The sequence below is a fragment of the Pleurodeles waltl genome, chromosome 1_1 (genome assembly GCF_031143425.1).
Source record: "Pleurodeles waltl isolate 20211129_DDA chromosome 1_1, aPleWal1.hap1.20221129, whole genome shotgun sequence".
Taxonomy (NCBI): Eukaryota; Metazoa; Chordata; class Amphibia; order Caudata; family Salamandridae; genus Pleurodeles; species Pleurodeles waltl.
This window is the reverse complement of record NC_090436.1, coordinates 859790115-859816061: the sequence shown is the minus strand read 5'-3', so window position 1 is coordinate 859816061 and position 25947 is coordinate 859790115. Positions and strand designations below refer to the sequence as shown.

Sequence of the window (25947 nt, the reverse complement as noted above, 5' to 3'; positions counted from 1 at the left end):
TTTGAGGAAAATACGCCTAGACCGGGCCCAAGTCATCTTAATAGCTCCGGATTGGCCAAGGAGGGTATGGTACACAGACCTTCTCCAACTCTCTCTGTGCCCTCCGCTCCGTCTCCCTCTCAGGGCAGACCTCCTCTCGCAGTCTCAGGGGCAGGTTTTACACCCCCACCTCCAGAGCCTGCACCTTCATGCCTGGAGATTGAACGGGGCAACCTGAGTTCTTTCTCTCACCTGCCTGATGTAGTGGATGTTATCTTAGCGGCCAGGCGACACTCCACTAAATCTATCTACGCTAATAGGTGGTCTAAATTTGTGGTTTGGTGTGGTGAGAGGCAGATTGATCCCTTACGTGCTCACTTGTCAGATGTTTTATCTTTTGCATTGTCTCTAGCACAGAAGGGTTGTGCAGTGGCTACGGTTAAGGGGTACTTGTCTGCCCTTTCAGCCTTTTTTTGCCTTCCAGACCAGCCTTCTTTGTTCACATCCCCTATAGTACTTAGATTCTTGAAAGGTCTTGTTAATAAATTCCCTCCTACCCCTTTTGTTATGCCTCAATGGGATTTAAACTTGGTTCTAACTTTCCTTATGGGGTCCCCTTTTGAGCCCATGCACTCTTGCCCCATAAGATTATTGGTCCTAAAGACGGTTTTTCTGGTTGCAATTACTTCTGCAAGGAGGGTGAGTGAGTTGCAAGCTCTATCTGTGAAGCCCCCTTATACATCTTTTTATGGGGATAAGGTGGTGTTGAGGACCAAGGCTGCTTTCCTACCGAAGGTTGTTTCACCTTTTCATATGGCCCAAACGATTACTCTTTCCACGTTTTATCCTCCGCCTCATCCTTCAAAGGAAGAAGAGAGACTTCACCGCTTAGATCCTAGGAGGGCGCTAAGCTTTTATATGGATAGAACGAAGGATTTCAGGCTGGAGGATCAGCTCTTCATCGGGTACGTGGGAAAGAGGAGAGGAAAGGCAGTCCACAAGAGAACACTCTCCAGGTGGGTTGTTTTTTGCATTAAAATGTGTTACTCGTCAGCAAAGAAAGAACCTCCTGATGGTATAAGAGCTCATTCCTCCAGAGCTAAGTCAGCCTCTTCGGCCTTGGCTCGAGGTGTTCCTGTGGTTGACATCTGCAAGGCCGCAACTTGGTCATCCCTTCACACTTTTTCGAAGCACTACTGCTTGGACTCTGAGGTCAGAAGGGATGGCCATTTTGCATGGTCGGTGCTGCAGGATTTCTTGGTTTGACCATTCAGGCACCCACCACCAAGTGCGGTACTGCTTTGGGACTCTATTCATTAGCTACCTGTGGATTCCTCACGGTCCCACCCACCTCCCCATTGCCTGTCTGGTCTAACCAAGTTGTTCTTGGGTGTGCTCCTCTTGGTTTTGAGGACTTGTATATATTTTGTATATATGTTTATATGTATATATATTGTTCATATATTTATTAATTTGTTTAAAAAAAAAAAAAGAAAGAAAAAGGATGAATTAATTTCTTAGGATGATGTATTTATTTGGAATATCATTAAATATTGCTATTTGTTCTTTTATCTCAATGGCCTATTATTCTCAGGCACGTAAAAAAATGATGGTACTGACGTCGGCGAGGACCTCTTATTACCTGTATGACGTCAGACGGCGTCGCGTGGGCAATTGTGGCGTCCTCGTCGACGTGCAGAAGCTAGGAAGAAGATTTCCGTCGAATGCTGGCGCAATGGGAGTATTCATTAGGTGAGGAATCCACAGGTAGCTAATGTATCCACCAGAAAAGTCGTTACCGAAGGTAAGTAACTCGTTCTTTTGGTACAAGTGTGCCAACCACTGCAGTTTTAAAGATGGTTTCCTTTGCTACATGGTATGGAGTGAGTCCCCTTCACAGCCATGAAACCACTCTGTTGTAAGTACACTTCACACAGTACTTAACGTAACATATCCGTGCTTAGAGAAAACCACTATTGAAGACACTTTTTTTTTTCTAATCAGGTGACTTACCGTTCTAGAATGAAACGCATCCTAATGTTTGTTTTTTGTCAGTGGGCATATATAACACTTCTATCTCCTTTTCCAGATAAGTGCTGTGGTAGAAGCTCAGAAGCTGATGGCTCAAGCAGGGGACCTCCTTTCTGCTATTCACAGCTCATTACATTACGGCATCCAGGCCAAGAATGACACCACGAAAGGAGGTACTTGCAAAATGTTTTTACTTTGTTGTCTTTTTTGCAGCACATTTTTTTCCCAGAGAAGTGGATCTTCACTCATATAAAACTAGCTAAATTCTGTTGTGATGTCATTTAAAAAATATTGCATCTTTTGTTTCTGTTAAATTAATATTGAGTTTAGCTGTTCAGTTTTGTTTGTGGGCGCAAATCTGAAACTCTCTTGATGCATCACAGTGGCAAATCTTAAGCTTTCAGCAGCAACTACTTCAAACTTTTCCTAAGTGGTTAGGAAAGGATTCCATAAAAATGTCTGTTGGATCCTCATGATATCTGCATGTGGTGTCTTGGATTTGACCATGTTTCATGGTGTTTTCAAAGGCCACCAGAGAACAGGAATATTATTATTGGCCAAGGCACAGAGGGTTGCTGCAAAGCATTCCCTGTCCCCCTTAGATAAGTCTTCGGGACAGGGAATGAACTGCAAAAGATCTTCCCACTAAAAATAATATCTGGTAGAGACTTCTAGTTACAAATCCCTTACCTTAGAATTTCCCCCAGGCGCCAGACTGGATCAGAAGATTTTTCTACGAGCAGTACCTTTGGCATCGTTAGGCGGCGTCGTTTGACTTCGCGATCATCGCTGGCATAGTTATGACATCGGGAGTCGTATAAAGATGTGCCTCTGCTTGGTGACTTCAGTTCTTTTCTTTCCGTGCCTCACGCAGATCCGAAGAGAGCTACCCTGGTCAATTTTTTACCGACTTCGATACTTGTTGTGTTTTTGGTGACATTTTTTGTGCGTCAAGGATGTCCCCGAAGACCGGCTTCAAACCTTGCGAGGCCTGCCACCGCATGATGTCGGTGATGGATCCACACCGGTTCTGTTTGTGGTATCTGAAGCGCGACCACGACCCGAAGTCGTGCTCCGAGTGCTGGGCCATGCATCTGAAGGCCTTGAGGGAGCGCTCCCTCAAGCATATGGCGGCCCGGCGCTCGACTCCGCATCGATCTCGGTGTTGCTCGCGAAGAAGGTTCGAGACCGCTCGCAGAGTCACCACCCTTCGTCCTCCTCCAAGTCCTCGGGTCACTCAGGTAAGAAGAAAAAGAAGTGGAAGAAGGCTAGGCATCCTTCGACTTCACCCCGTCGCTTGGCTGATGCGATGCAGGAGGAGCATCAACACTCTAGACCTCCGTCCTCGGAGCCTACATCTGGGTCCACTCCGCACCTTCTCGTCTTTCCGGGATCCGGAGTGACCCCTGCCCAAATGAAAGAATTTTGAGGCCATGCCCCTTATTTTTGGGCAGTCTGACCTCCCCCTTATTCTTATGGGTAAGAATACAAGGAAGGATTGGAGGGGTCCCTAAACCATTATGAATACCAGGACAACCCTGTGGACTGGGCACAGGAATAGGGTGAGGCCGGTGGTCTCAATACTTCTCCAGATGCTGGCATGCTTTGTTCTCCTACCGTGGCTACGGCAGAGAGAGCCACTTATTCCTTGGTGGTCAGTAAGGTGGCCGAGGTCCTTGGCCTCGAACTGCCTACTGTTGAAGTCAAGCCTAATCTCCTAACCGGAGGTGCTTCAGCCAGGGTCTTCCTTATCTGAGCCTCTCCTTCCTTTCAGTGAAGCCCTCACTGATGTCCTTCTGGGTACTTGGTCTAGACCCAGCACAGGGGCTCCTGTGAACAGGTCTATCGCTTGCAGCTATCAGCATGTCCCTTATGACCCTAAATTCCTGACCCAACACCCCACGCCTGAGAGCCTTGTTATCCAGGCATCCTCGTCATCCTGCGCATTCCTGTCCGCACCTCAGGATTGGGAATCAAAGAGACTGGACCAACTTGAGAAGAAGATATTTTCTTCCTCCAGTCTGGCGTTGCGGTCAGTGGACACCACATTCGTTTTGGGCCGTTATACTCACTCCCTGTGGGATATGGTCATGCACATCTTGCCGTAGATACCGGAGGAAGCCCAGACTATCATCTCCCAAGCAGTTGCTGATAGGAAAGACGGGGTGAAGTTCACTATTCGATGTGGGCTGGGCACAACCGACTCTGGGTAGATCGGTTGCGTCGACAGTGGCCTTGAGGAACCACGCCTGGTTGAGGACATCTGATTTCTCAGGGGATGTCCAACAGACCATTATGAACATGCCCTTTGATGGCACCTGTCTCTTTAGAGACAAGATGGACTTGGCACTTGAGAGGTTCAAGGACTCCTGGGCTATGGCTCGGTCCCTCGACCTTTCAACTGCCCCTCGTTCCCAGCAGTCTGCCTTTCGCCCCTTTCGTGGCCACGGAAGGGGCTCCCTGTGGCATCCCTTTTCCAGTCACCGTGCCACCCATGCTGTTCAACCACTGCATGGCTGGAGATGCGGAGTCCCACGGGCTTGTGGGACAGGGAACCTGAGGTCTGCCCAGTCATCCCGCTCCTGCTGCAGCCTCCAAGCCTTCCTAGTCCGTCCCCCCCATTCCAGACCAGTTGGTGGCAGGATTCCCCATCACCTGCCCCACTGGGAATCCATCAGTACATACAAGTTGGTTTTGCCGATTGTCCGAAAGGGCTACTCCCTCCCCTTTGAGACTGGCCCTCTGGCCATGCCTCCATCCTATAGCCGCCTACCGGAGTATCATCGGGCACTTCTTTGTGAGAAAGTCACAGCTCTCTTGGCCAATGGAGCCGTAGAGAAAGTCCCTGCGCCAGAAGTAGGTTGTGGTTGTTATTCCCGCTACTTTCTGGTGCCCAAAAAGGACAAGAACTTACGTCTTATCCTAGACCTTCAGGCCCTCAATCTATTCCCTCAAAAAGGAGAAGTTCAAAAATGCTCACCCTGGCTCAGGTCCTGTCTGCCTTGGACACAGGAGACTGGATGGTATTGTTGGACTTGAAGGATGCTTATTTCCATATCCCCGTCTTGCCTACCCACAGACGTTACCTACGATTCATGGTAGGTCACGAGCACTTTCAATTTACCATTCTTCCCTTTGGACTTACCAGCACCCCTTGAGTTTTCACAAAAGTGATGGCAGTGGTTGCAGCTCATCTGCGCAGGTTGGGGGTTTCAGTCTTCCTCTACCTTGATGACTGGCTGTTGAAGGCGGACACGCCCCAGGAAGTCGTCTCCCACCTTCAGAGTACGGTGAACCTTCGGCACACACTGAGGTTCACTATAAACATGCCGAAGTCACACCCGACTCTCTCTCAGACGCTCCCTTTCATCTGAGCTGTTCTGAACACAGTGCAGTTTCAGGCCTATCCTCTTGAAAAGCCTCTATCCTGGATTTCCATGAGAATGACTCTGAAGCTGCTGAGCCTCATGGCCTCCTGCATCCTGGTAGTGAGACATGCCAGATGGCATATGCGGGCTCTGCAGGGGGACTTGAGGTTCCAGGGGGAGCAGCATCAGGGAAATTTCTCCCACATGGTCCAGATCTCAGAGGGGACTACGAAAGACCTGCAGTGTTTGCTTTCAAATCAGTATTGGGTCAGCAGCAGATCTCTCTCCCTTCCCCAACCAGATCTATTAGTAGTGACAGACGCTTCACTCCTGGGATGGGGCGGCCACCTGGGAGAGGTGGAGATCAGAAGTCTCTAGTCTCCACATCAATCTTTTGGAGCTCCAGGCGATCAGGCTTACACTGAAAGCATTCTGTCCCCTTATCAAAGGGAAAGTGGTGCTGGTGTTCACAGACACTACCGCCATGTGGTACTGCAACAAACAGGGCAGAGTGGAGTCCTGGACCCTTTGTCAGGAGGCTCTGCGCCTCTGGACATTGGTGGCACATCAGGGCATTTCCCTGGTGGTTCGACATCTGGCGGGCTCGCTGAATGCCAGAGCAGACAAACTCAGCAATCGATGCATAGCCGATCACGAATGGTGTCTCCATCCAGAGGTGGTGCAAGGTCTCTTTCAGTAGTGGGGAGAGCCTTGGTTAGATCTGTTTGCCTCCGAAGAAGCCGTGCAATGTCAGCTGTTGTGCACGTTGGAATTTCCAAGGCGGCACTCGCTTGGTGACACTTTTCATTCTGAGTGGAACTCCGGCCTCCTTTCCGCCTATACCACTTCTGTCCAGAGTTCTGAAGAAGATCAAGAACGACCAGGACCAAGTAATCTTGGTGGCTCCGGACTGGGCACGGAGAGTATGGTATCCAGAACTACTGAGCATGGCCACTGATCCTCCACTCAGACTGCCCCTTCGGGAGGCTCTTCTGTCACAGCAGCAGAGGATGGCTCTCCACCCGAACATGTCCAATCTTCGCTTTCATGTGTGGAGATTGAGCTGCGGCAGTTGACGGCTTTTGACCTTCCACCCGAAGTCTGTAAAGTTATCTTGGCAGCCAGGTATCCCTCCACCAAAACGGTATATGCCTGTCGTTGGCATAAATTTGTGGCATGGTGTACCAACAAGCCCATTGATCCTACCTCTGCTCCTCTCTTTGAGGTTCTTTCTTTGGCCCAGCAGGCCTCTGCTTTGGACACCCTTAAAGGTTACTAATCGGCTATCTCGCTGTTTCTTAGATTGCCTGATTATAACCATCCCTTTTTCATTCTCCTATTGTTGGTAGATTCCTTAAAGGTCTCACCCATTTGTTTCCTCCCACTCAGTTTATCATGCCTCATTGGGACTTCAGTCTTGTCCTTACTTACTTGGTGTGCTCCTTTTGAGCAGTTACACAATTGTCCCTTATAGCGCCTTACTTTCAATACTATTTTTCTTGTTGTCCTCACTTCTGCTCGCAGAGTGAGTGAGCTTCAGGCTCTTTCTTCAAAGCCTCCATTTTTGTCTATGCACCCTGACAAAGTGGTGTTACGCAAAAGGGCCTCATTCCTTCCCAAAGTAGTTACACCTTTTCATGTAGGCGAGTCCATCAGTTTGCCTACTTTTTACGTACCTCCACATCCTTCTCATGAGGACAAGAGACTCCACAGCCTGGATCCAAAAAGAGCATTAGCCTTCTACCTCAATCGTACTAAAGATTTCTGGGTGGACGATCAACTCTTTGTTGGATATGTGGGTGCGAAGAAAGAGAAGGTGGTGCAAAAGCATGCCATCTCACGATGGATACTTCTTTGTAACAAAATGTACAATGCTTTGGCAAAGAAGCAACCCCCTGAGGGCTTGCATGCTCATTCCACAAGAGCAACTGCTGCTACCACAGCGTTAGCACGCAGAGTTCCTGTCCTGGATATCTGCCGCGCAGCAACGTGGGCATCCCTGCACACGTTTACTAAACATTACTGCCTGGACAGTCACGTCCATAGGGACAGCTACTTTGGTCGTTCGGTCCTGCAGCACTTTCTAGTATGATCTTGGTTCGCAGCCCACCACCGAGGATGGCAAAACTTGGGTATGTATTCTAAGGTAAGGAATCTGCAGGTAGAAGTCTCTATCAGATGAACAAGTTAACTACCTTTGGTAACGATCTATCTGGTAGAGACATATTCTAGTTGCAAATTCCTTACCGACCCACCCATCCTCCCCGCTCGCAAACTGATTTCTAGGGACAGGGATTCCCCTTAGCTCTGGCACACCATTTTCAGTGTTCTTCATGGCTCTGCGCTTTGGTGTGCAAAGTTGTGAAAAGAAACTGACATCACTGCGCAGAGGCAGTGTCTATATCTGACTCCCAATATCATCACGATGCCCGTGGAGTAGACCGACGCCACCTAAAAACACACAAGGGTACTGCTCAAAGAAAATCTCCAGATCGAGTCTGATGCCTGGGGGAAATTCTAAGATAAGGAATCTGCAACTAGAATATGTCTCTGACAGATAAATTGTTACCGAAAGTAAGTAACTTGTTCAATAATAATACAAAATCACTGTACGAAGAAGAGGTCTTATTCCCAGAGGAAACAGTCCTGCTTCTGTAACTGCTTATAGACTCAGTAATGCTACCTGATGCTTAACGTTACCTCATCTTTCCGGTATGAAAGAAGATGACGCATGACTTCCTGACTCCACATACCTACCCCACAGTGATCAAGACTTTCAACAGTCCATGCTGTTGAAAGGCCTTGATCAGCACAGGGTACATATATGAAGTGCCACACCCCAAAGTGGGCCTATTCCTGTGTGTTTGCAGATCCTGGCAACTCCGACCCAAACACCTCCAGATGCTTCAGTGTCACCACCAATTCAGAGCAAGCCATTGACTTCCAAAGTGCTGAATCCTAATACCCTTTACGCTGCATTCGGTGCTATCATCAGCACCACTCTTTTATCCGACCTTGACACAGCTTTCACCTTTGAAGTCAGCAGACATCATCTAAACAGAAAGAGACAAAGATGTCTGTCTGTTTTGATGATGACCTATCTTTATAAGCACCTTTCTAGGACCTCAAATTTGCTTTCAGTGAGGTTCCTTTCTGATCGGACAACAGTGCACTCCCTATCCCTATGTGAGGGCACAGAGGCTGGTAACAAAGAGGCTGATAACTACCACCTCCTCACACCATTAGTGTTCCCAACCCCTCTGGGCTTCCCACTATGCGTTCTCATTTTTTGTCTAAGCAGCACCAGGGCAACTTTAGATATTTGTGCCTTTATTAAAATTAATCAAATTTTTAGGAAGTCGGTTTGTTCAGTTCAGTGGTGCAAAAAAGCTGAAGAGTTCTTGGAGTTACACTGGTTCACACTTTAGCAAAATCCAACACCTTTACAGAAATTATTCAACTATCTTCTGCAGTGTCAAAACTGCTGCTACCTTTCAATGATGTGCTCAGCTGAATTCTGGTGAGTTGCATAAAAACTCAGTGAGATTCTGCAAAGTTCTTCGAGTAGGGGAAATTCGGGCACTTCGTGCTGCTTGCTCTGATTTTTAGCACCTGGAATTTGTTCCGCGCTGTAAAATCAGCTCGGTCTGCCAGAGGGCACTGTTTCGTTCTGCCGCTCGTGTAGACTTTCTGCTTGAGCTGCAGCTTTCTGAACGTGTAAGGTCGAGACCTGCTGCGACCGCCTGCGTTGAGAAATGTCGCCAGTAGGCATTGTAGCGCCAGAAAATTGTGCTAGGGGACGCAAATGCTTGCTTGCCAACTTAACGTTTGCATGCTTCGTGTAAGAAAAATCTCTGTCATATGGCGGTTGGCAGAGTTTTGCCAGAACTCTGCTTTCTAAGCTCTCCAAGCAGATTGCGGAATGGGCAAAACGTTTCTGCTGTCATACCCCTCTATGGAGAGAGAGTTAGTTGAATTTGCTTCTACTAAACTGAAGCTTAATTCTTTTCATTCTATCCCTTCAGACTAAGAGTCTTGTCTTGGATTTTGTTTGGTGGAAAAGTCATCACCTCTTGCATTTAGCTTATTGGACAGCTAATAGACGTTTCGTCTTGGTTGCTGCATGGCATGGTCTATGACCCCATTCTGTTACCCTGTGCCTCCTTGCTTGGATGTGCTCTATGGGCCTATCAGGAAACGTCCGAGTGATGCTAAGAAACGTTCCCTTTGCCAGCGAACAGCTCTTCGGAGAGAAAGGGGATTTATCCCTGAAGTGTTTCAGAAACAGTTTTGTTAAGCAGTTAATATAGTGCTTTCTTTATTTCATTTTTCTACTCCATACAAATATAAATGATAAATAAGTGAACAGAACTAAATAATTTTGGAAGAATAAGAGCTTTGATTTCTTTACCAGTGATGAATATGATGATCCGTTGGAACGATTTGGGTTAAGGTTGGGGGTACATTGAATTAATTTGATCCTCCTGAAGGAGAGGGGAGACTCTGTTCCTAGACCTGGGACAGTGTTACTGATTCATGATAACATACACCCTAGATCAGAGGGTGACACCCCACTGCACACAACAATCTTGAATAAACTTTGGGAAAAGTTTTAGAATACAAGGAGTGCATTGTCACGTTTCTGAGTAATTACTGTTCGGTGGCATGTGTAGCTGCAGATACACATGCTGTGCACATCCTGCCATCTGGTGTTGGGCTCGGAGTGTTACAAGTTGTTTTTCTTCGAAGAAGTCTTTTCGAGTCACGAGATCGAGGGACTCCTCCCATTTCGGCTCCATTGCGCATGGGCGTCGACTCCATCCTAGATTGTTTTTTTTCCGCCATCGGGTTCGGACGTGTTCCTTTTCGCTCCGTGTTTCGGGTCGGAAAGTTAGTTAGAATCTCGGAAAAATCGTCGGTATTGTTTGCGTTCGGTATCGGGTTAGTTATAACAGATCGACACTGACTTCTGAAGAGCTCCGGTGGCCCTTTGGGGTTTTTTCAACTCCCCCGTCGGGGCCTGGTCGGCCCGGCCACGTGTCTCTTCAAGACTGATGGAACGGACCCCATTCCGCTTCTGCCCAAAATGCCATAACAAGTATCCATATACAGATCAGCATCTGGTCTGTAACTTGTGTCTGTCTCCAGAGCACAAGGAGGATACCTGTGAAGCCTGTCGAGCGTTTCGGTCGAGGAAGACATTAAGAGACCGAAGAGCAAGAAGACTGCAGATGGCGTCGGCGCCGACAGGACAAGGGCGTTTCGAGGAGGAAGAAGAAAGCTTCTCCATCCATGAATCGGACTCGGACGAGCTCGATCCCGAAGAAACGCCGAAAACCGTGAGTAAGACATCGAAACATAAAACTCACGAGAAGACAACAAAAGCCCAGGGGACGCCACCGCCAACAGGCCATGGCTTAGCCCGAAAGATAGGTGACCGATCATCGGCACCGAAAAAGGGCATGCATGTGACGAAGTCATCCGACTCCGGTCGAGATACCGCCACACAGCAATCTCGGGCCCGAGACACCGGCCCCGAACAGATTCGGCACCGAGACAGTGGCACCGAAATGGTTCGGCACCGAGAAACCACGATGCCGAAAATAAAGAAGGTTGCCTCAGAGCCCAAAAAGGCGACCGAAAAGATTTCGGTTCCGAAACATCCAGCATCGGAACCGAAAACAGGTTCCTACACAGAGGAACAGGGATTGTCCTCCCAGATGCAAGGACATAAGTTTGGAGAGGAACTTCAATCTGTTGAGCCAGACTACACTCAAAGAAGGCTACACATTCAAAAAGACACAGGGAAGATAAGCACTCTTCCCCCAATTAAGATGAAAAGAAGACTTGCCTTTCAAGAAAAGGACAAGCAGCCACAGGCAAAGGTGGCAAGACAAACAACTCCACCACCATCAATGCACACATCACCGGTAGCCACTCCACCACTGATGCAATCTCCGACTCATACTTCAATGAGTCAAGATGATCCTGATGCATGGGACCTTTACGATGCTCCTGTATCAGATAACAACCCAGACTGTTACCCTACAAGGCCGTCGCCACCTGAAGACAGTACATCCTACACGCAGGTGGTCTCAAGGGCAGCTGCGTTTCATAACGTCACCTTGCATTCAGAACCAATTGAGGATGACTTTTTATTTAATACACTCTCCTCCACTCATAGCCAATACCAAAGCTTACCTATGCTCCCAGGAATGCTAAAACATTCAAAACAAATATTTCAGGAGCCTGTTAAAGGCAGAGCCATAACTCCAAGGGTGGAGAAAAAGTATAAGCCACCACCAACAGACCCTGTTTATATTACGCAGCAATTAACACCAGATTCTGTGGTTGTTGGGGCAGCTCGCAAGAGAGCAAACTCTCATACCTCGGGAGATGCACCACCTCCAGACAAGGAGAGTCGCAAATTCGATGCTGCGGGTAAAAGAGTTGCAGCACAAGCAGCAAACCAATGGCGTATTGCCAATTCACAAGCACTTTTGGCAAGATACGATAGAGCTCATTGGGACGAAATGCAGCATTTCATAGAACACTTACCCAAAGAGTTCCAGAAAAGGGCACAACAAGTGGTAGAAGAAGGACAAAGTATCTCCAATAATCAGATACGGTCATCAATGGACGCAGCAGATACAGCTGCAAGGACAGTAAATACTGCAATAACAATAAGGAGACACGCATGGTTGCGTACGTCAGGATTCAAGCCGGCAATACAACAAGACTTGCTGAATATGCCCTTTAATGAACAGCAGTTGTTTGGGCCGGAAGTCGACACTGCTATTGAAAAACTCAAAAAAGATACTGATACCGCAAAAGCCATGGGCACACTCTACTCCCCACAAAGCAGAGGCACATTTCGCAAAACACCATTTAGGGGAGGGTTTCGAGGTCAACCTACAGAGGCCACAACCTCACAAGCAAGGCCCACTTATCAAAGCCAATACCAGCGGGGAAGTTTTCGGGGGCAATATAGAGGGGCACAATTCCCCAAAAATAGAGGGAAGTTCCAAAGCCCCAAAACCCCTCAAACAAACAGTGACTTCCAAGTCACACATCCCCAACACATAACACCTGTGGGGGGGAGACTAAGACAATTTTACAAACATTGGGAGGAGATAACAACAGACACTTGGGTACTGGCAATTATCCAGCATGGTTATTGCATAGAATTTCTCAAATTCCCTCCAAACGTGCCACCGAAAACACACAATATGTCAAAACAACATATAGATCTTCTAGGACTAGAAGTTCAGGCATTACTACTAAAAGAAGCAATAGAATTAGTACCAGAACACCAGAAAGGAACAGGAGTTTACTCTCTGTACTTTCTCATACCCAAAAAAGACAAGACTCTGAGACCTATATTAGATCTCCGAACATTAAATACCTACATCAAATCAGATCACTTTCACATGGTGACATTACAAGACGTAATTCCACTACTCAAACAACAAGACTACATGACAACACTAGACCTAAAGGATGCATATTTCCATATACCGATACATCCTTCACACAGAAAGTACTTAAGGTTTGTATTCCAAGGAACACATTACCAATTCAAGGTGTTACCATTCGGAATAACAACTGCGCCAAGAGTTTTTACAAAGTGCCTAGCAGTCGTAGCTGCACATATCAGAAGGCAGCAAATACATGTGTTCCCGTACCTAGACGATTGGTTAATCAAAACCAACACTCTACAACGGTGTTCACAACACACAAAGTATGTCATAGAAATCCTACACAAACTAGGTTTCTCAATCAACTACACAAAGTCACACCTTCTGCAGTGTCAAACACAGCAATACTTAGGGGCAACAATCAACACAGCAAAAGGGATTGCCACTCCAAGTCCACAAAGGGTTCAGGCATTTCACAATGTAATACAGGCCATGTATCCAAATCAAAAAATACAAGTCAAAAAGGTGATGAAACTCCTAGGCAGGTTGTCCTCATGCATAGCCATTGTCCCAAACGCAAGGTTGCACATGCGGCCCTTACAACAGTGCCTAGCATCACAGTGGTCACAGGCACAGGGTCAAATTCTAGATCTGGTGTTGGTAGATCGCCAAACATACACCTCGCTTCAATGGTGGAACAGTATAAATTTAAACCAAGGACGGCCTTTCCAAGACCCAGTGCCACAATACGTAATAACAACAGATGCCTCCATGATAGGGTGGGGAGCACACCTCAATCAATACAGCATCCAAGGACAATGGGACACTCACCAAAAACAGTTTCACATAAATCACTTAGAACTATTGGCAGTATTTCTAGCGCTGAAAGCATTTCAACCCATAATAAGCTACAAACACATTCTTGTCAAAACAGACAACATGACAACGATGTATTACCTAAACAAACAGGGAGGCACACACTCAACACAGTTGTGTCTCCTGGCACAGAAAATATGGCATTGGGCGATTCACAACCACATTCGCCTAATAGCACAATTTATTCCAGGAATTCAGAACCAGCTAGCGGACAATCTTTCTCGGGATCACCAACAGATCCACGAATGGGAGATTCACCCCCAAATACTGAATACTTACTTCCAGAGTTGGGGAACGCCACAAATAGATCTATTTGCAACAAAGGCAAACGCTAAATGCCAAAACTTCGCATCCAGGTACCCACAAGATCAGTCTCAGGGCAATGCGTTATGGATGAGTTGGTCAGGGATATTTGCTTACGCTTTTCCCCCTCTCCCACTCCTTCCATATCTAGTAAACAAGCTGAGTCAAAACAAACTCAAACTCATACTAATAGCACCGACATGGGCAAGGCAACCTTGGTACACAACACTACTAGACCTCTCAGTAGTGCCTCATGTCAAACTACCAAACATACCAGATCTGTTAACGCAACACAAACAACAGATCAGACACCCAAATCCAGCATTGCTGAATCTAGCAATCTGGCTCCTGAAGTCCTAGAGTTCGGACATTTAGACCTTACACAGGAATGTATGGAGGTCATAAAACAAGCTAGGAAACCTACCACTAGACATTGCTATGCAAATAAGTGGAAAAGATTTGTCTATTACTGCCACAATAATCAAATTCAACCCTTACACGCATCTGCCAAAGACATCGTAGGATACTTACTACATTTGCAAAAATCAAAGCTAGCTTTTTCTTCCATTAAAATACATCTTACAGCAATTTCAGCTTACCTGCAAATTACGCACTCAACTTCTCTATTTAGAATACCAGTCATAAAAGCCTTTATGGAAGGTCTAAAGAGAATTATACCACCAAGAACACCACCAGTTCCTTCATGGAACCTCAACATTGTCTTAACACGACTCATGGGTCCACCTTTTGAGCCCATGCACTCTTGTGAAATGCAATACTTAACATGGAAAGTTGCATTTTTAATTGCCATCACATCTTTAAGAAGAGTAAGTGAGATTCAAGCATTTACCATCCAAGAACCATTTATTCAGATACACAAGCATAAAGTAGTTCTAAGAACAAATCCTAAATTTTTACCAAAAGTCATATCACCGTTCCACTTAAATCAAACAGTAGAATTACCAGTGTTCTTCCCACAGCCAAACTCTGTAGCTGAAAAAGCACTACATACATTAGACATCAAAAGAGCGTTAATGTACTACATTGACAGAACAAAACTAATTCGCAAAACAAAACAATTATTTATTGCTTTCCGAAAACCTCATACAGGAAATCCAATTTCTAAGCAAGGCATTGCTAGATGGATAGTTAAGTGCATTCAAACCTGTTATCTTAAAGCTAAAAGAGAACTGCCTATTACGCCAAAGGCACACTCAACTAGAAAGAAAGGTGCTACCATGGCCTTTCTAGGAAATATTCCAATGACAGAAATATGTAAGGCAGCTACATGGTCTACGCCTCATACATTTACCAAACACTACTGTGTAGACGTGCTAACAACACAGCAAGCCACAGTAGGCCAAGCAGTACTACGAACATTGTTTCAAACAACTTCAACTCCTACAGGCTGAACCACCTGGGGAGATAACTGCTTACTAGTCTATGCACAGCATGTGTATCTGCAGCTACACATGCCACCGAACGGAAAATGTCACTTACCCAGTGTACATCTGTTCGTGGCATTAGTCGCTGCAGATTCACATGCTCCCACCCTCCTCCCCGGGAACCTGTAGCCGTTTAGAAGTTGATCTTGAACATCTGTATATTTGTAAATATATGTTCGATGGCATCTGTCGCTGTAGATACGCATGTTCTGCAATAGCTCGCCATCTGGTGTTGGGCCGGAGTGTTACAAGTTGTTTTTCTTCGAAGAAGTCTTTCGAGTCACGGGACCTAGTGACTCCTCCTTTTGTCTCCATTGCGCATGGGCGTCGACTCCATCGTCGATTGTTTTTTTTCCGCCATCGGGTTCGGACGTGTTCCTGTCGCTCCGAGTTTCGGAACGGAAAATTAGCTAATTTCGGAAGATTTTCGTCGGTATTGTTGCGTTCGGGATCGGCGTACTTAGATTCCACACCGCATCGAAGATCGAAGAGCTCCGGTGCCCTTCAGGGTAGTTTTTCGATCCCCCGTCGGGGCCTGGTCGGCCCGACCGCGTGCTGAAGAACGCCGATGGAACGGACCCCGTTCCGTTTCTGCCCCAAATGCCACAATAAATACCCCTACACAGACCAACACTTGGTCTGCAACCTGTGCCTGTCACCTGAGCACAGCGAAGACACCTGCGAGGCCTGTCGTGCGTTCCGGTCCCGAAAAACACTCCGAGACCGTCGAGCCAGAAGACTTCAGATGGCGTCCGCACCGACAGCCCAACAGGAGTTCGAGGAACAGGATGAAGAAGGTACCTTCTCGATCCAAGACTCAGACTCCGAAGGATTCGACGATACACAAACCGTGAGTAAGACGTCGAAAACCACACAGAGACACATTTACAAGGCCCAGGGGACGCCACTGCCATCCGGCCATGGCTCCACCCATAAATTCGGTGACCGACCGTCGGCACCGAAAAAGGCCCAAACAGTGCCGAGGTCGTCCGACTCCGGTCGAGACACCGGCACGCAGCCTTCTCGGGACCGAGAAAGTGCTGGAGACAAGCCTCGACACCGAGATGCCGGTGTGGACACGGCTCGACGCCGAGACAGCGGCACCGAAGCAGATCGACGCCGAGAGGTTTCGGCCCCGAAAAAGAAAAAAGTCACTTTGGAGCCGAAAAAAAAACGCAGACAGGGTTTCGATGCCGAAACAAACTGCAAGCGACCCAGCTCCAGGCTCTTATACAGAAGAGCACTCGCTAACCTCCCAAATGCAAAAGCATAGGTTTGAGGAAGAGCTACAAGCAACTGATGTAGACCATACGCAAAAGCGTATCTTCATACAGCAGGGGACAGGAAAAATAAGCACCCTTCCCCCTATTAGGAGAAAGAGAAGGTTGGAGTTCCAGACTGAACAGACACCACAACCAAAGGTGGTGAAAAGAGTTACCCCACCACCCTCTCCTCAGCCTGTGATTAACGTCTCACCAGCACAAACTCCATCACTCTCCCCAGCTCACACCACCATGAGCCAGGGTGACCAAGATCAGGACGCATGGGACCTATACGACGCCCCAGTGTCAGATAATAGTCCGGAGGCATACCCTACGAAGCCATCTCCACCAGAGGACAGCACCGCGTATTCTCAAGTGGTGGCTAGAGCAGCACAATTTCACAACGTAAGCCTCCACTCAGAACAGGTCGAGGATGATTTTTTATTCAACACACTCTCCTCCACCCACAGCTCGTACCAAAGCCTGCCTATGCTCCCTGGTATGCTCCGGCACGCAAAAGACATCTTTAAGGAGCCGGTCAAAAGTAGGGCAATCACACCAAGGGTGGAAAAAAAGTATAAGGCGCCTCCTACAGACCCGGTTTTCATCACTACACAGCTGCCACCAGACTCTGTCGTTGTAGGAGCAGCTAGGAAGAGGGCCAACTCTCACACATCTGGAGATGCACCACCCCCAGATAAAGAAAGCCGCAAGTTCGATGCAGCTGGTAAAAGAGTCGCAGCACAAGCTGCAAACCAGTGGCGCATCGCGAACTCCCAGGCACTACTTGCGCGCTATGACAGAGCCCACTGGGACGAGATGCAACATCTCATTGAACATCTGCCCAAGGACTTACAAAATAGGGCAAGACAAGTGGTTGAGGAGGGACAGGCCATTTCCAACAACCAGATCCGCTCCTCCATGGACGCTGCAGATACAGCTGCACGGACAATTAATACATCTGTAACTATCAGAAGGCATGCATGGCTCCGAACGTCTGGATTTAAACCAGAGATTCAACAAGCAGTTCTCAATATGCCTTTTAATGAAAAAGAACTGTTCGGTCCAGAAGTGGACACAGCGATTGAGAAACTCAAAAAAGATACGGACACTGCCAAAGCCATGGGCGCACTCTACTCCCCGCAGAGCAGAGGGAATTACAGCACCTTCCGTAAAACGCCCTTTCGAGGGGGGTTTCGGGGTCAGAGCACACAAGCCAGCACCTCACAAGCAACACCGTCCAGTTACCAGGGACAGTATAGAGGAGGTTTTCGGGGACAATATAGAGGAGGGCAATTCCCTAGAAATAGAGGAAGATTTCAAAGCCCCAAAACCCCTACTACTAAACAGTGACTCACATGTCACTCACCCCCTCCACACAACACCAGTGGGGGGAAGAATAGGTCATTATTACAAAGCATGGGAGGAAATCACTACAGACACTTGGGTTCTAGCAATTATCCAGCATGGTTATTGCATAGAATTTCTACAATTCCCTCCAAACATACCACCAAAAGCACAAAATTTAACAACACACCATTCCAATCTCCTGGAGATAGAAGTGCAGGCACTATTGCAAAAGAATGCAATCGAATTAGTGCCAAACACACAAATAAACACAGGAGTTTACTCACTGTACTTTCTGATACCAAAGAAGGACAAAACGCTGAGACCAATCCTAGACCTCAGAGTAGTGAACACTTTCATCAAATCGGACCACTTCCACATGGTCACACTACAAGAAGTATTGCCATTGCTAAAACTACACGACTACATGGCAACTTTAGACCTCAAGGACGCTTATTTCCATATACCAATACACCCATCGCACAAGAAATACCTAAGGTTTGTATTCAAAGGAATACATTACCAATTCAAGGTACTGCCTTTCGGATTAACAACCGCACCAAGAGTCTTTACGAAATGCCTAGCGGTAGTCGCTGCACACATAAGAAGGCAGCAAATACATGTGTTCCCATATTTGGACGACTGGCTAATCAAGGCCCATTCGTTCATACAGTGCTCAAATCACACAAATCAGATCATACAAACCCTCTTCAAACTCGGGTTCACCGTCAACTTTACAAAATCCAACATTCTGCCGCGCAAGGTACAACAATACCTAGGAGCCATAATAGACACATCAAAGGGAGTAGCCACTCCAAGTCCACAAAGAATTCTAAATTTCAACACCATCATACAACGCATGTATCCAACACAAAAGATACAAGCAAAGATGGTATTACAACTCCTAGGCATGATGTCTTCATGCATAGCCATTGTCCCAAACGCAAGACTGCACATGAGGCCCTTACAACAATGCCTAGCATCACAGTGGTCTCAAGCACAGGGTCACCTTCTAGATCTGGTGTTAATAGACCGCCAAACTTACCTCTCGCTTCTGTGGTGGAACAACATAAATTTAAACAAGGGGCGGCCTTTCCAAGACCCAGTGCCACAATACGTAATAACAACAGATGCTTCCATGACAGGGTGGGGAGCACACCTCGATCAACACAGCATACAAGGACAATGGAACGTACATCAAACAAAACTGCATATCAATCACCTAGAACTTCTAGCAGTTTTTCAAGCACTAAAAGCTTTCCAACCAATAATAGTTCACAAATACATTCTCGTCAAAACAGACAACATGACAACAATGTATTATCTAAACAAGCAGGGGGGGACGCACTCCACGCAGTTAAGCCTGCTAGCACAAAAGATTTGGCAATGGGCAATTCACAACCAAATTCGCCTAATAGCACAGTTTATACCAGGGATCCAAAATCAACTCGCAGACAATCTCTCTCGAGATCACCAACAGGTCCACGAATGGGAAATTCACCCCCAAATTCTGAACACTTATTTCAAACTCTGGGGAACACCTCAGATAGACTTGTTTGCGACAAGGGAGAACGCAAAATGCCAAAACTTCGCATCCAGATACCCACACGAACAATCCCAAGGCAATGCCCTATGGATGAACTGGTCAGGGATATTTGCTTACGCTTTTCCTCCTCTCCCTCTCCTTCCTTACCTGGTAAACAAACTCAGTCAAAGCAAACTCAAACTCATATTGATAGCACCAACTTGGGCAAGGCAACCCTGGTACACAACGCTGCTAGACCTATCAGTGGTACCCTGCATCAAATTGCCCAACAGGCCAGATCTGTTGACACAGCACAACCAAAAGATCAGACACCCAGATCCAGCATCGCTGAATCTAGCAATCTGGCTCCTGAAATCCTAGAATTCGGGCACTTACAACTTACCCAAGAATGTATGGAAGTCATAAAACAAGCCAGAAGGCCATCCACCAGGCACTGCTATGCAAGTAAATGGAAGAGGTTTGTTTGCTACTGCCATATTAATCAAATACAACCATTACACACAACTCCAGAACATGTAGTGGGTTACTTGCTTCACTTACAAAAATCTAACCTAGCTTTCTCTTCCATTAAAATACACCTTGCAGCAATATCTGCATACCTGCAGACAACCTATTCAACTTCCCTATATAAGATACCAGTCATTAAAGCATTCATGGAGGGCCTTAGGAGAATTATACCACCAAGAACACCACCTGTTCCTTCATGGAACCTAAATGTTGTCCTAACTAGACTTATGGGTCCACCTTTTGAACCCATGCACTCCTGCGACATACAGTTCCTAACCTGGAAGGTGGCATTTCTCATCGCCATTACTTCCCTAAGAAGAGTAAGCGAGATTCAGGCGTTTACAATACAGGAACCTTTTATACAACTACACAAAAAAAAAGTCGTCCTAAGGACCAATCCTAAATTTTTGCCAAAGGTTATTTCACCGTTCCATCTAAATCAAACAGTGGAACTTCCAGTGTTCTTTCCACAGCCAGATACCGTAGCTGAAAGGGCACTACATACATTAGATGTCAAAAGAGCATTGATGTATTACATTGACAGAACAAAAAACATCAGAAAGACTAAACAACTCTTTATTGCATTTCAAAAACCTCATGCAGGAAACCCAATTTCAAAAACATCCAAATCTGCTACCTTAAAGCTAAACGACAGCTGCCCATTACACCAAGGGCACATTCAACCAGAAAGAAAGGTGCTACCATGGCCTTTCTAGGAAACATCCCAATGCAAGAAATATGTAAGGCAGCCACATGGTCTACGCCTCACACATTCACCAAGCACTACTGTGTAGACGTGTTATCCGCACAACAAGCCACAGTAGGTCAAGCCGTATTAAGAACATTATTTCAGACTACTTCCACTCCTACAGGCTGATCCACCGCTTTTTGGGGAAATAACTGCTTACTAGTCTATGCAGAACATGCGTATCTACAGCGACAGATGCCATCGAACTGAAAATGTCACTTACCCAGTGTACATCTGTTCGTGGCATCAGTCGCAGTAGATTCGCATGTGCCCACCCGCCTCCCCGGGAGCCTGTAGCAGTTTGGAAGTTACCTTCAATTATTTATATATGTATCATCTCAACCTTAAATAGGTGCATACTTAGTCACTCCATTGCATGGGCACTATTACTACAATTCAACTCCTACCTCACCCTCTGCGGGGAAAAACAATCGACGATGGAGTCGACGCCCATGCGCAATGGAGACAAAAGGAGGAGTCACTCGGTCCCGTGACTCGAAAGACTTCTTCGAAGAAAAACAACTTGTAACACTCCGGCCCAACACCAGATGGCGAGCTATTGCAGAACATGCGAATCTACTGCGACTGATGCCACGAACAGATTTACACTGGGTAAGTGACATTTTCAATATTACTTTAAACTACATTATGTACATACGTATTCACTCCATTGCATGGGCACTATTACTAGCATATACAACTCCTACCTCACCCTCTGCGGGGGAAAACAATCTAGGATGGAGTCGACGCCCATGCTCAATGGAGCCGAAATGGGAGGAGTCCCTCGATCTCGTGACTCGAAAAGACTTCTTCGAAGAAAAACAACTTGTAAAACTCCGAGCCCAACACCAGATGGCGGGATGTGCACAGCATGTGAATCTGCAGCGACTAATGCCACGAACAGATGTACACTGGGTAAGTGACATTTTCCATATTCCACATGGTTTATCATTCAATCTTCTTATACTTTATGCGTCTTTTCAGTTGTACACCAACCTTGGGGAGATTCTCTGAGGGATGGTTAGGAGTGGAAAACTTTTCAGGAACAGTTGTGGAGCAGTTCACTCATTGTGCCAGGGCTTCCTGGTAGAATGGTTCCACCACAGTGCTGAATGTTTTGTGGCATCTCCATGGCACAGGAGTCCTGTTGATCCAAACAGATATTACTGCTTTCGGGGCAGGAGAAGAGCCAAGGGTTGCCAACATGTGCAGCAGTTCCAGTCCCCTCTATCTTCTGCTGGCTTTGCTGTCTCAAAACCTCTTTGATTTTTTGTTCTCCTTAGGCCATCAGCTTCTAATGAGGTAGGAGAAGGATCTCCCACTTCTCCATCTTCTGGCAGGCAATTATAATGCATCTCTTGGTGATCAAGTTTATCAGCAAAGGATATGCCTTACACTTACGCAAAGTAAGACTCTCCAACTGGTATTTGTGCCCATTCCACAATGGCCATGGCAACTGTTTTCACCATCAGCGTTTCAGTGGATGACATTTGCAGGGCGGCCACATGCTCACCCTTACATACTTTAGCTAAGCCTTATTTCATTATGACTCTGGCTCAAAATGACAGCTACTTTGCCAGGTGTGTTTCTTGAGTTTCTTGATTAATCAGCACTATGTAATCCCATTTTCTTGAGGGTATTGCTTCGAGACTCATTCATAAGGTTAGAAATGTGCGGGAAGAAGTATCCATCAGATATTTACCTTCAGTAATAATATTTCTAATGGATACCATAGCGTCCTGCAGATTTCTTACCACGCCCCTCCCTACTTAATTCTGTTACTAGTAAGATCCCATGGTATGCAATGTGTAATCTACTGTTAGTTGCTATCATTAATGCTGCCTCTGTTCCTCTCTGCACACCTCAGTGAGGAGTAGAAATATTTATCATTAGCTGATCCCCAACACGCCATTTCAAATATGTCCCAGTGTTGTCACATCCTGCGCAGGAAAAGCTGCATGTTGATATCTCACACCACTGGATGTTTTATGATCTAGTCTGGCATGTGGATGATGTACAAAAGGTGAGTGATCTGTGGAAAGGTATAGTATACTTGTAGGAAGCTGGCTCTGTATATACTATTTCAACATGAGATATAGGGGGTCATTGCGAACCCAGCGGTTGGCGTTAATATGGTGGTAAGTACTGCCAACAGGCTGGCGGTATTTACTGCCATATTATGACATTGGCGGGTTGGTACCACTCTGACCCCCACAGCGGTAACAGCCGCCGGGCTGGAGATATTCATCTCCAGCCCGGCGGCCATCATTGTTCTGCCTGCGGGATTATGACCCCGCCTACCGCCATGGTTTCTGTGGTTTTCGTAACTCCACGAAAACCATGGCGGTAGGTACTATCAGTGACAGGGAATTCCTTCCCTGTCACTGACAGGGGTCTCCCCCCTCCCTTGCCAGTTACCCTCCCCCACCTCTCCGAAGCCCCCCAACTTCCCCTACATTCACACCCCCTTCACACACACAAGCATACACGCACCAGTTCCCACATGCTTCCACTCATGCATACATCCATTCACACACATCCGCACACACTTTCAAATATAGTCGCAGTCACGCACCCACAGAACACAACATGCACGCACTCACACCAACATACATGCACACGCGCATTCAACACGCAATATACACCTGCAGCCACGCACACACAAAAATTCACACTCCCCCACACACACAACACCCCCCCTCCCCTGTCGGAGACCAGACTTACCTGTGTTCAGGGGGTCCTCCAGCAGGAGATGGAACGGGCTTTTTATTGGTCATAATACGGCTCACGGCTGTCTACTGGCGTGGCGCTGCTGCTGGCAGCAGCACCACCTTACCGCCATCTGCCGGCATGGCCACAGCCAGATTTCCGCCATTCCTGTGGTGGAAATCCAGCTGTGGTCATCATACGGCAGACGGCTGGTAGCTACGGCGACGGTCTTTTGGCGGCCGTCGTTGCTGCGGTAGGCGTTTTTTACCGCCATTATCATAATGAGGGCCATAGTGTGCACAGAGTCCAGGGGTTCCCCAGAGGCTTTACAGAGGCAATAATAGATAGTACTAATGCTCTATTTGTGGTAGTGTGGTCGAGCAGTTAGGCTCATCAGAGAGTACTGTTAAGCATTTGTTGTACACACACAAGCAATAGAGAAACACCACTCAGTGACTTAACTCCAGACCAATAGGTTTTTATATAGAAAAATATCTTCATTTATTTCTAGAACCACAAGATTCAGTTTGCAGGTAAGTACTTGGTCACCGTTGCCTGGGGGTCCTCTTTGGTCGGTTGGGCCACCTGGACTCGGGCCGTGGGCATCGCGTGGGTGTCGGGTGCAGAGTGGTTAGGACTCATGCTTCTGGAGTGAGGTGGGAGTCCTTCAGAAGAGTTTTCTTCTTCTGTTCTTCTTTGGAAAGGGCCACTGTCCACAGGAGTTTCTTGGTCCTCTGTGATGCAGGCAGTCCCCTGGAGGCTTTTCAGGGGTCACTGGATCTCCAGAACGCATTGCTCTTCTTTTGCAGCTTTTTGAAGCAGGAGATGGGCCGGTAGGGCTGGGGCCGAGTTAGTTGTTGTCTCCTTCTCTTCTCTGCGGGGTTTTCAGCTCAGAAGTCCTTCTTCTTTCTTGAGGTTGTCAGGAATCTGGTGAGCTGGGTTCAGGGGGGGACTTAAATTCTAAATTTAGGGGTGTGTTAGGGTCAGGCACACCTTAGAGTTGGTCCTGGCCGAGGAGGTGACTCCTCCTTGTTTTTCCCAATTTTCCCTCTCGACTTTCCGCCAAAAATGGGGCCTTTGAGGAGCACCGCCAGGTGTTACAGTTCCTGCAGAGGGAAGTGTGAAGCACTTTCACCCAGGACAGGCTTTGTTTCTGACCACAGAGTGCACAAAGGCACTCACCCCATGTGTTCAGAAACTTGTCTGAAAGTGGCAGGCTGGCACAGTCCGGTCAGTCTTATACTAGCAGTTTGGCTAACAGACAGGAGGCATGCCTCTGTGTGCATTTTTCAATAAATCCCACACTGGAATCAGTGTGGGTTTATTGTGCTGAGAAGTTTGATACCAAACTTCCCAGTATTCAGTGACGCCATTATGGTGCTGTGGAGTTGATAATGACAAACTCCCAGACCATAGACTTAATATGGCTACACTGCACTTACAATGTCTAATAATGGGCTTAGACACTGTAGGGGCACATCACTCATGCAGCTATGCCCTCACCTGTGGTGTAATATACACAGCCTTAGGTCTGTAAGGCCTGACAGTGGGGGGGACTTACCTATGCAACATGCAATGGGTTGTGGGCATGATACCTTAGAGGGGTGCCATGTCGACTTAGCCTTTTTCTCCCCACCAGTACACACAAGCTGCAAGGCAGTGTACATGTTCTGAGTGAGGGATCCCCAGAGTGGCATAATACATGCTGCAGCCCGTAGAGACCTTCCCTGGCCACAGGGCCCTTGGTACAATGGGTACCTTTTACAAGTGACTTAACTGTGTGCCAGGGCTTTGCCAATTGTGGGAACAAAGGTACAGTTTTAGGGAAAGAACACTTGTGCTGGGGCCTGGTTAGCAGGGTCCCAGCACACTTTCACTCAAAGTTGACATCAATGCTAGGCAAAAAAGTGTGGGGTGGGTAAACATGCCAACTGTGGCATTTTCCTACAATACTCCAAACATATAATTGTCAATATGTTTCTGTAAGCACTTTTGAAGGGTTAAAATTCATTTTGGGAATCTTCAGTATGTGGAACGATTACAACAGAAATGTGACTATCGATAATGCATTGGTCAACCTGGGAAGTTGGAAAAGTGAAAATACTGAAAAGTGTTTTTGTTTGGAACAGTAAATGTATATCACAGTATGCTCTGAAGATTGGGTCAAATTCTAAAAACTAGAGTATTAGAGGGTATTCAACCTAACATTAGAATATTGCTATTTTTAAAAAATTCACTTGATATACAAAATACATTTCCATTTCATTTCCCATTGGCTACACAGACCTAACTCTTATTAAACTTTCATTTATAGCAATTAGGAAAAACCGTATTGCACAAGCCACATCGAAATACTGCACTGGAGAGATTCATTATCCTTTTTACACCCCTCCCTTCAATTCCATCCC

General features: G+C 46.8%; 1 protein-coding gene across 8 annotated transcripts in view; it reads left to right on the top strand.

Annotated features, from left to right (window-relative positions):
• NAA35 (N-alpha-acetyltransferase 35, NatC auxiliary subunit) overlaps positions 1-25947 on the top strand; it is a 521214-nt gene that overhangs the window by 202585 nt on the left and 292682 nt on the right. For all 8 annotated transcript variants that reach the window (XM_069229524.1, XM_069229487.1, XM_069229505.1 and 5 more), the window contains one exon: positions 2069-2183. In XM_069229524.1, coding sequence (XP_069085625.1) covers positions 2069-2183 — 115 coding nt within the window. The remainder of the gene's footprint in view (positions 1-2068; positions 2184-25947) is intronic.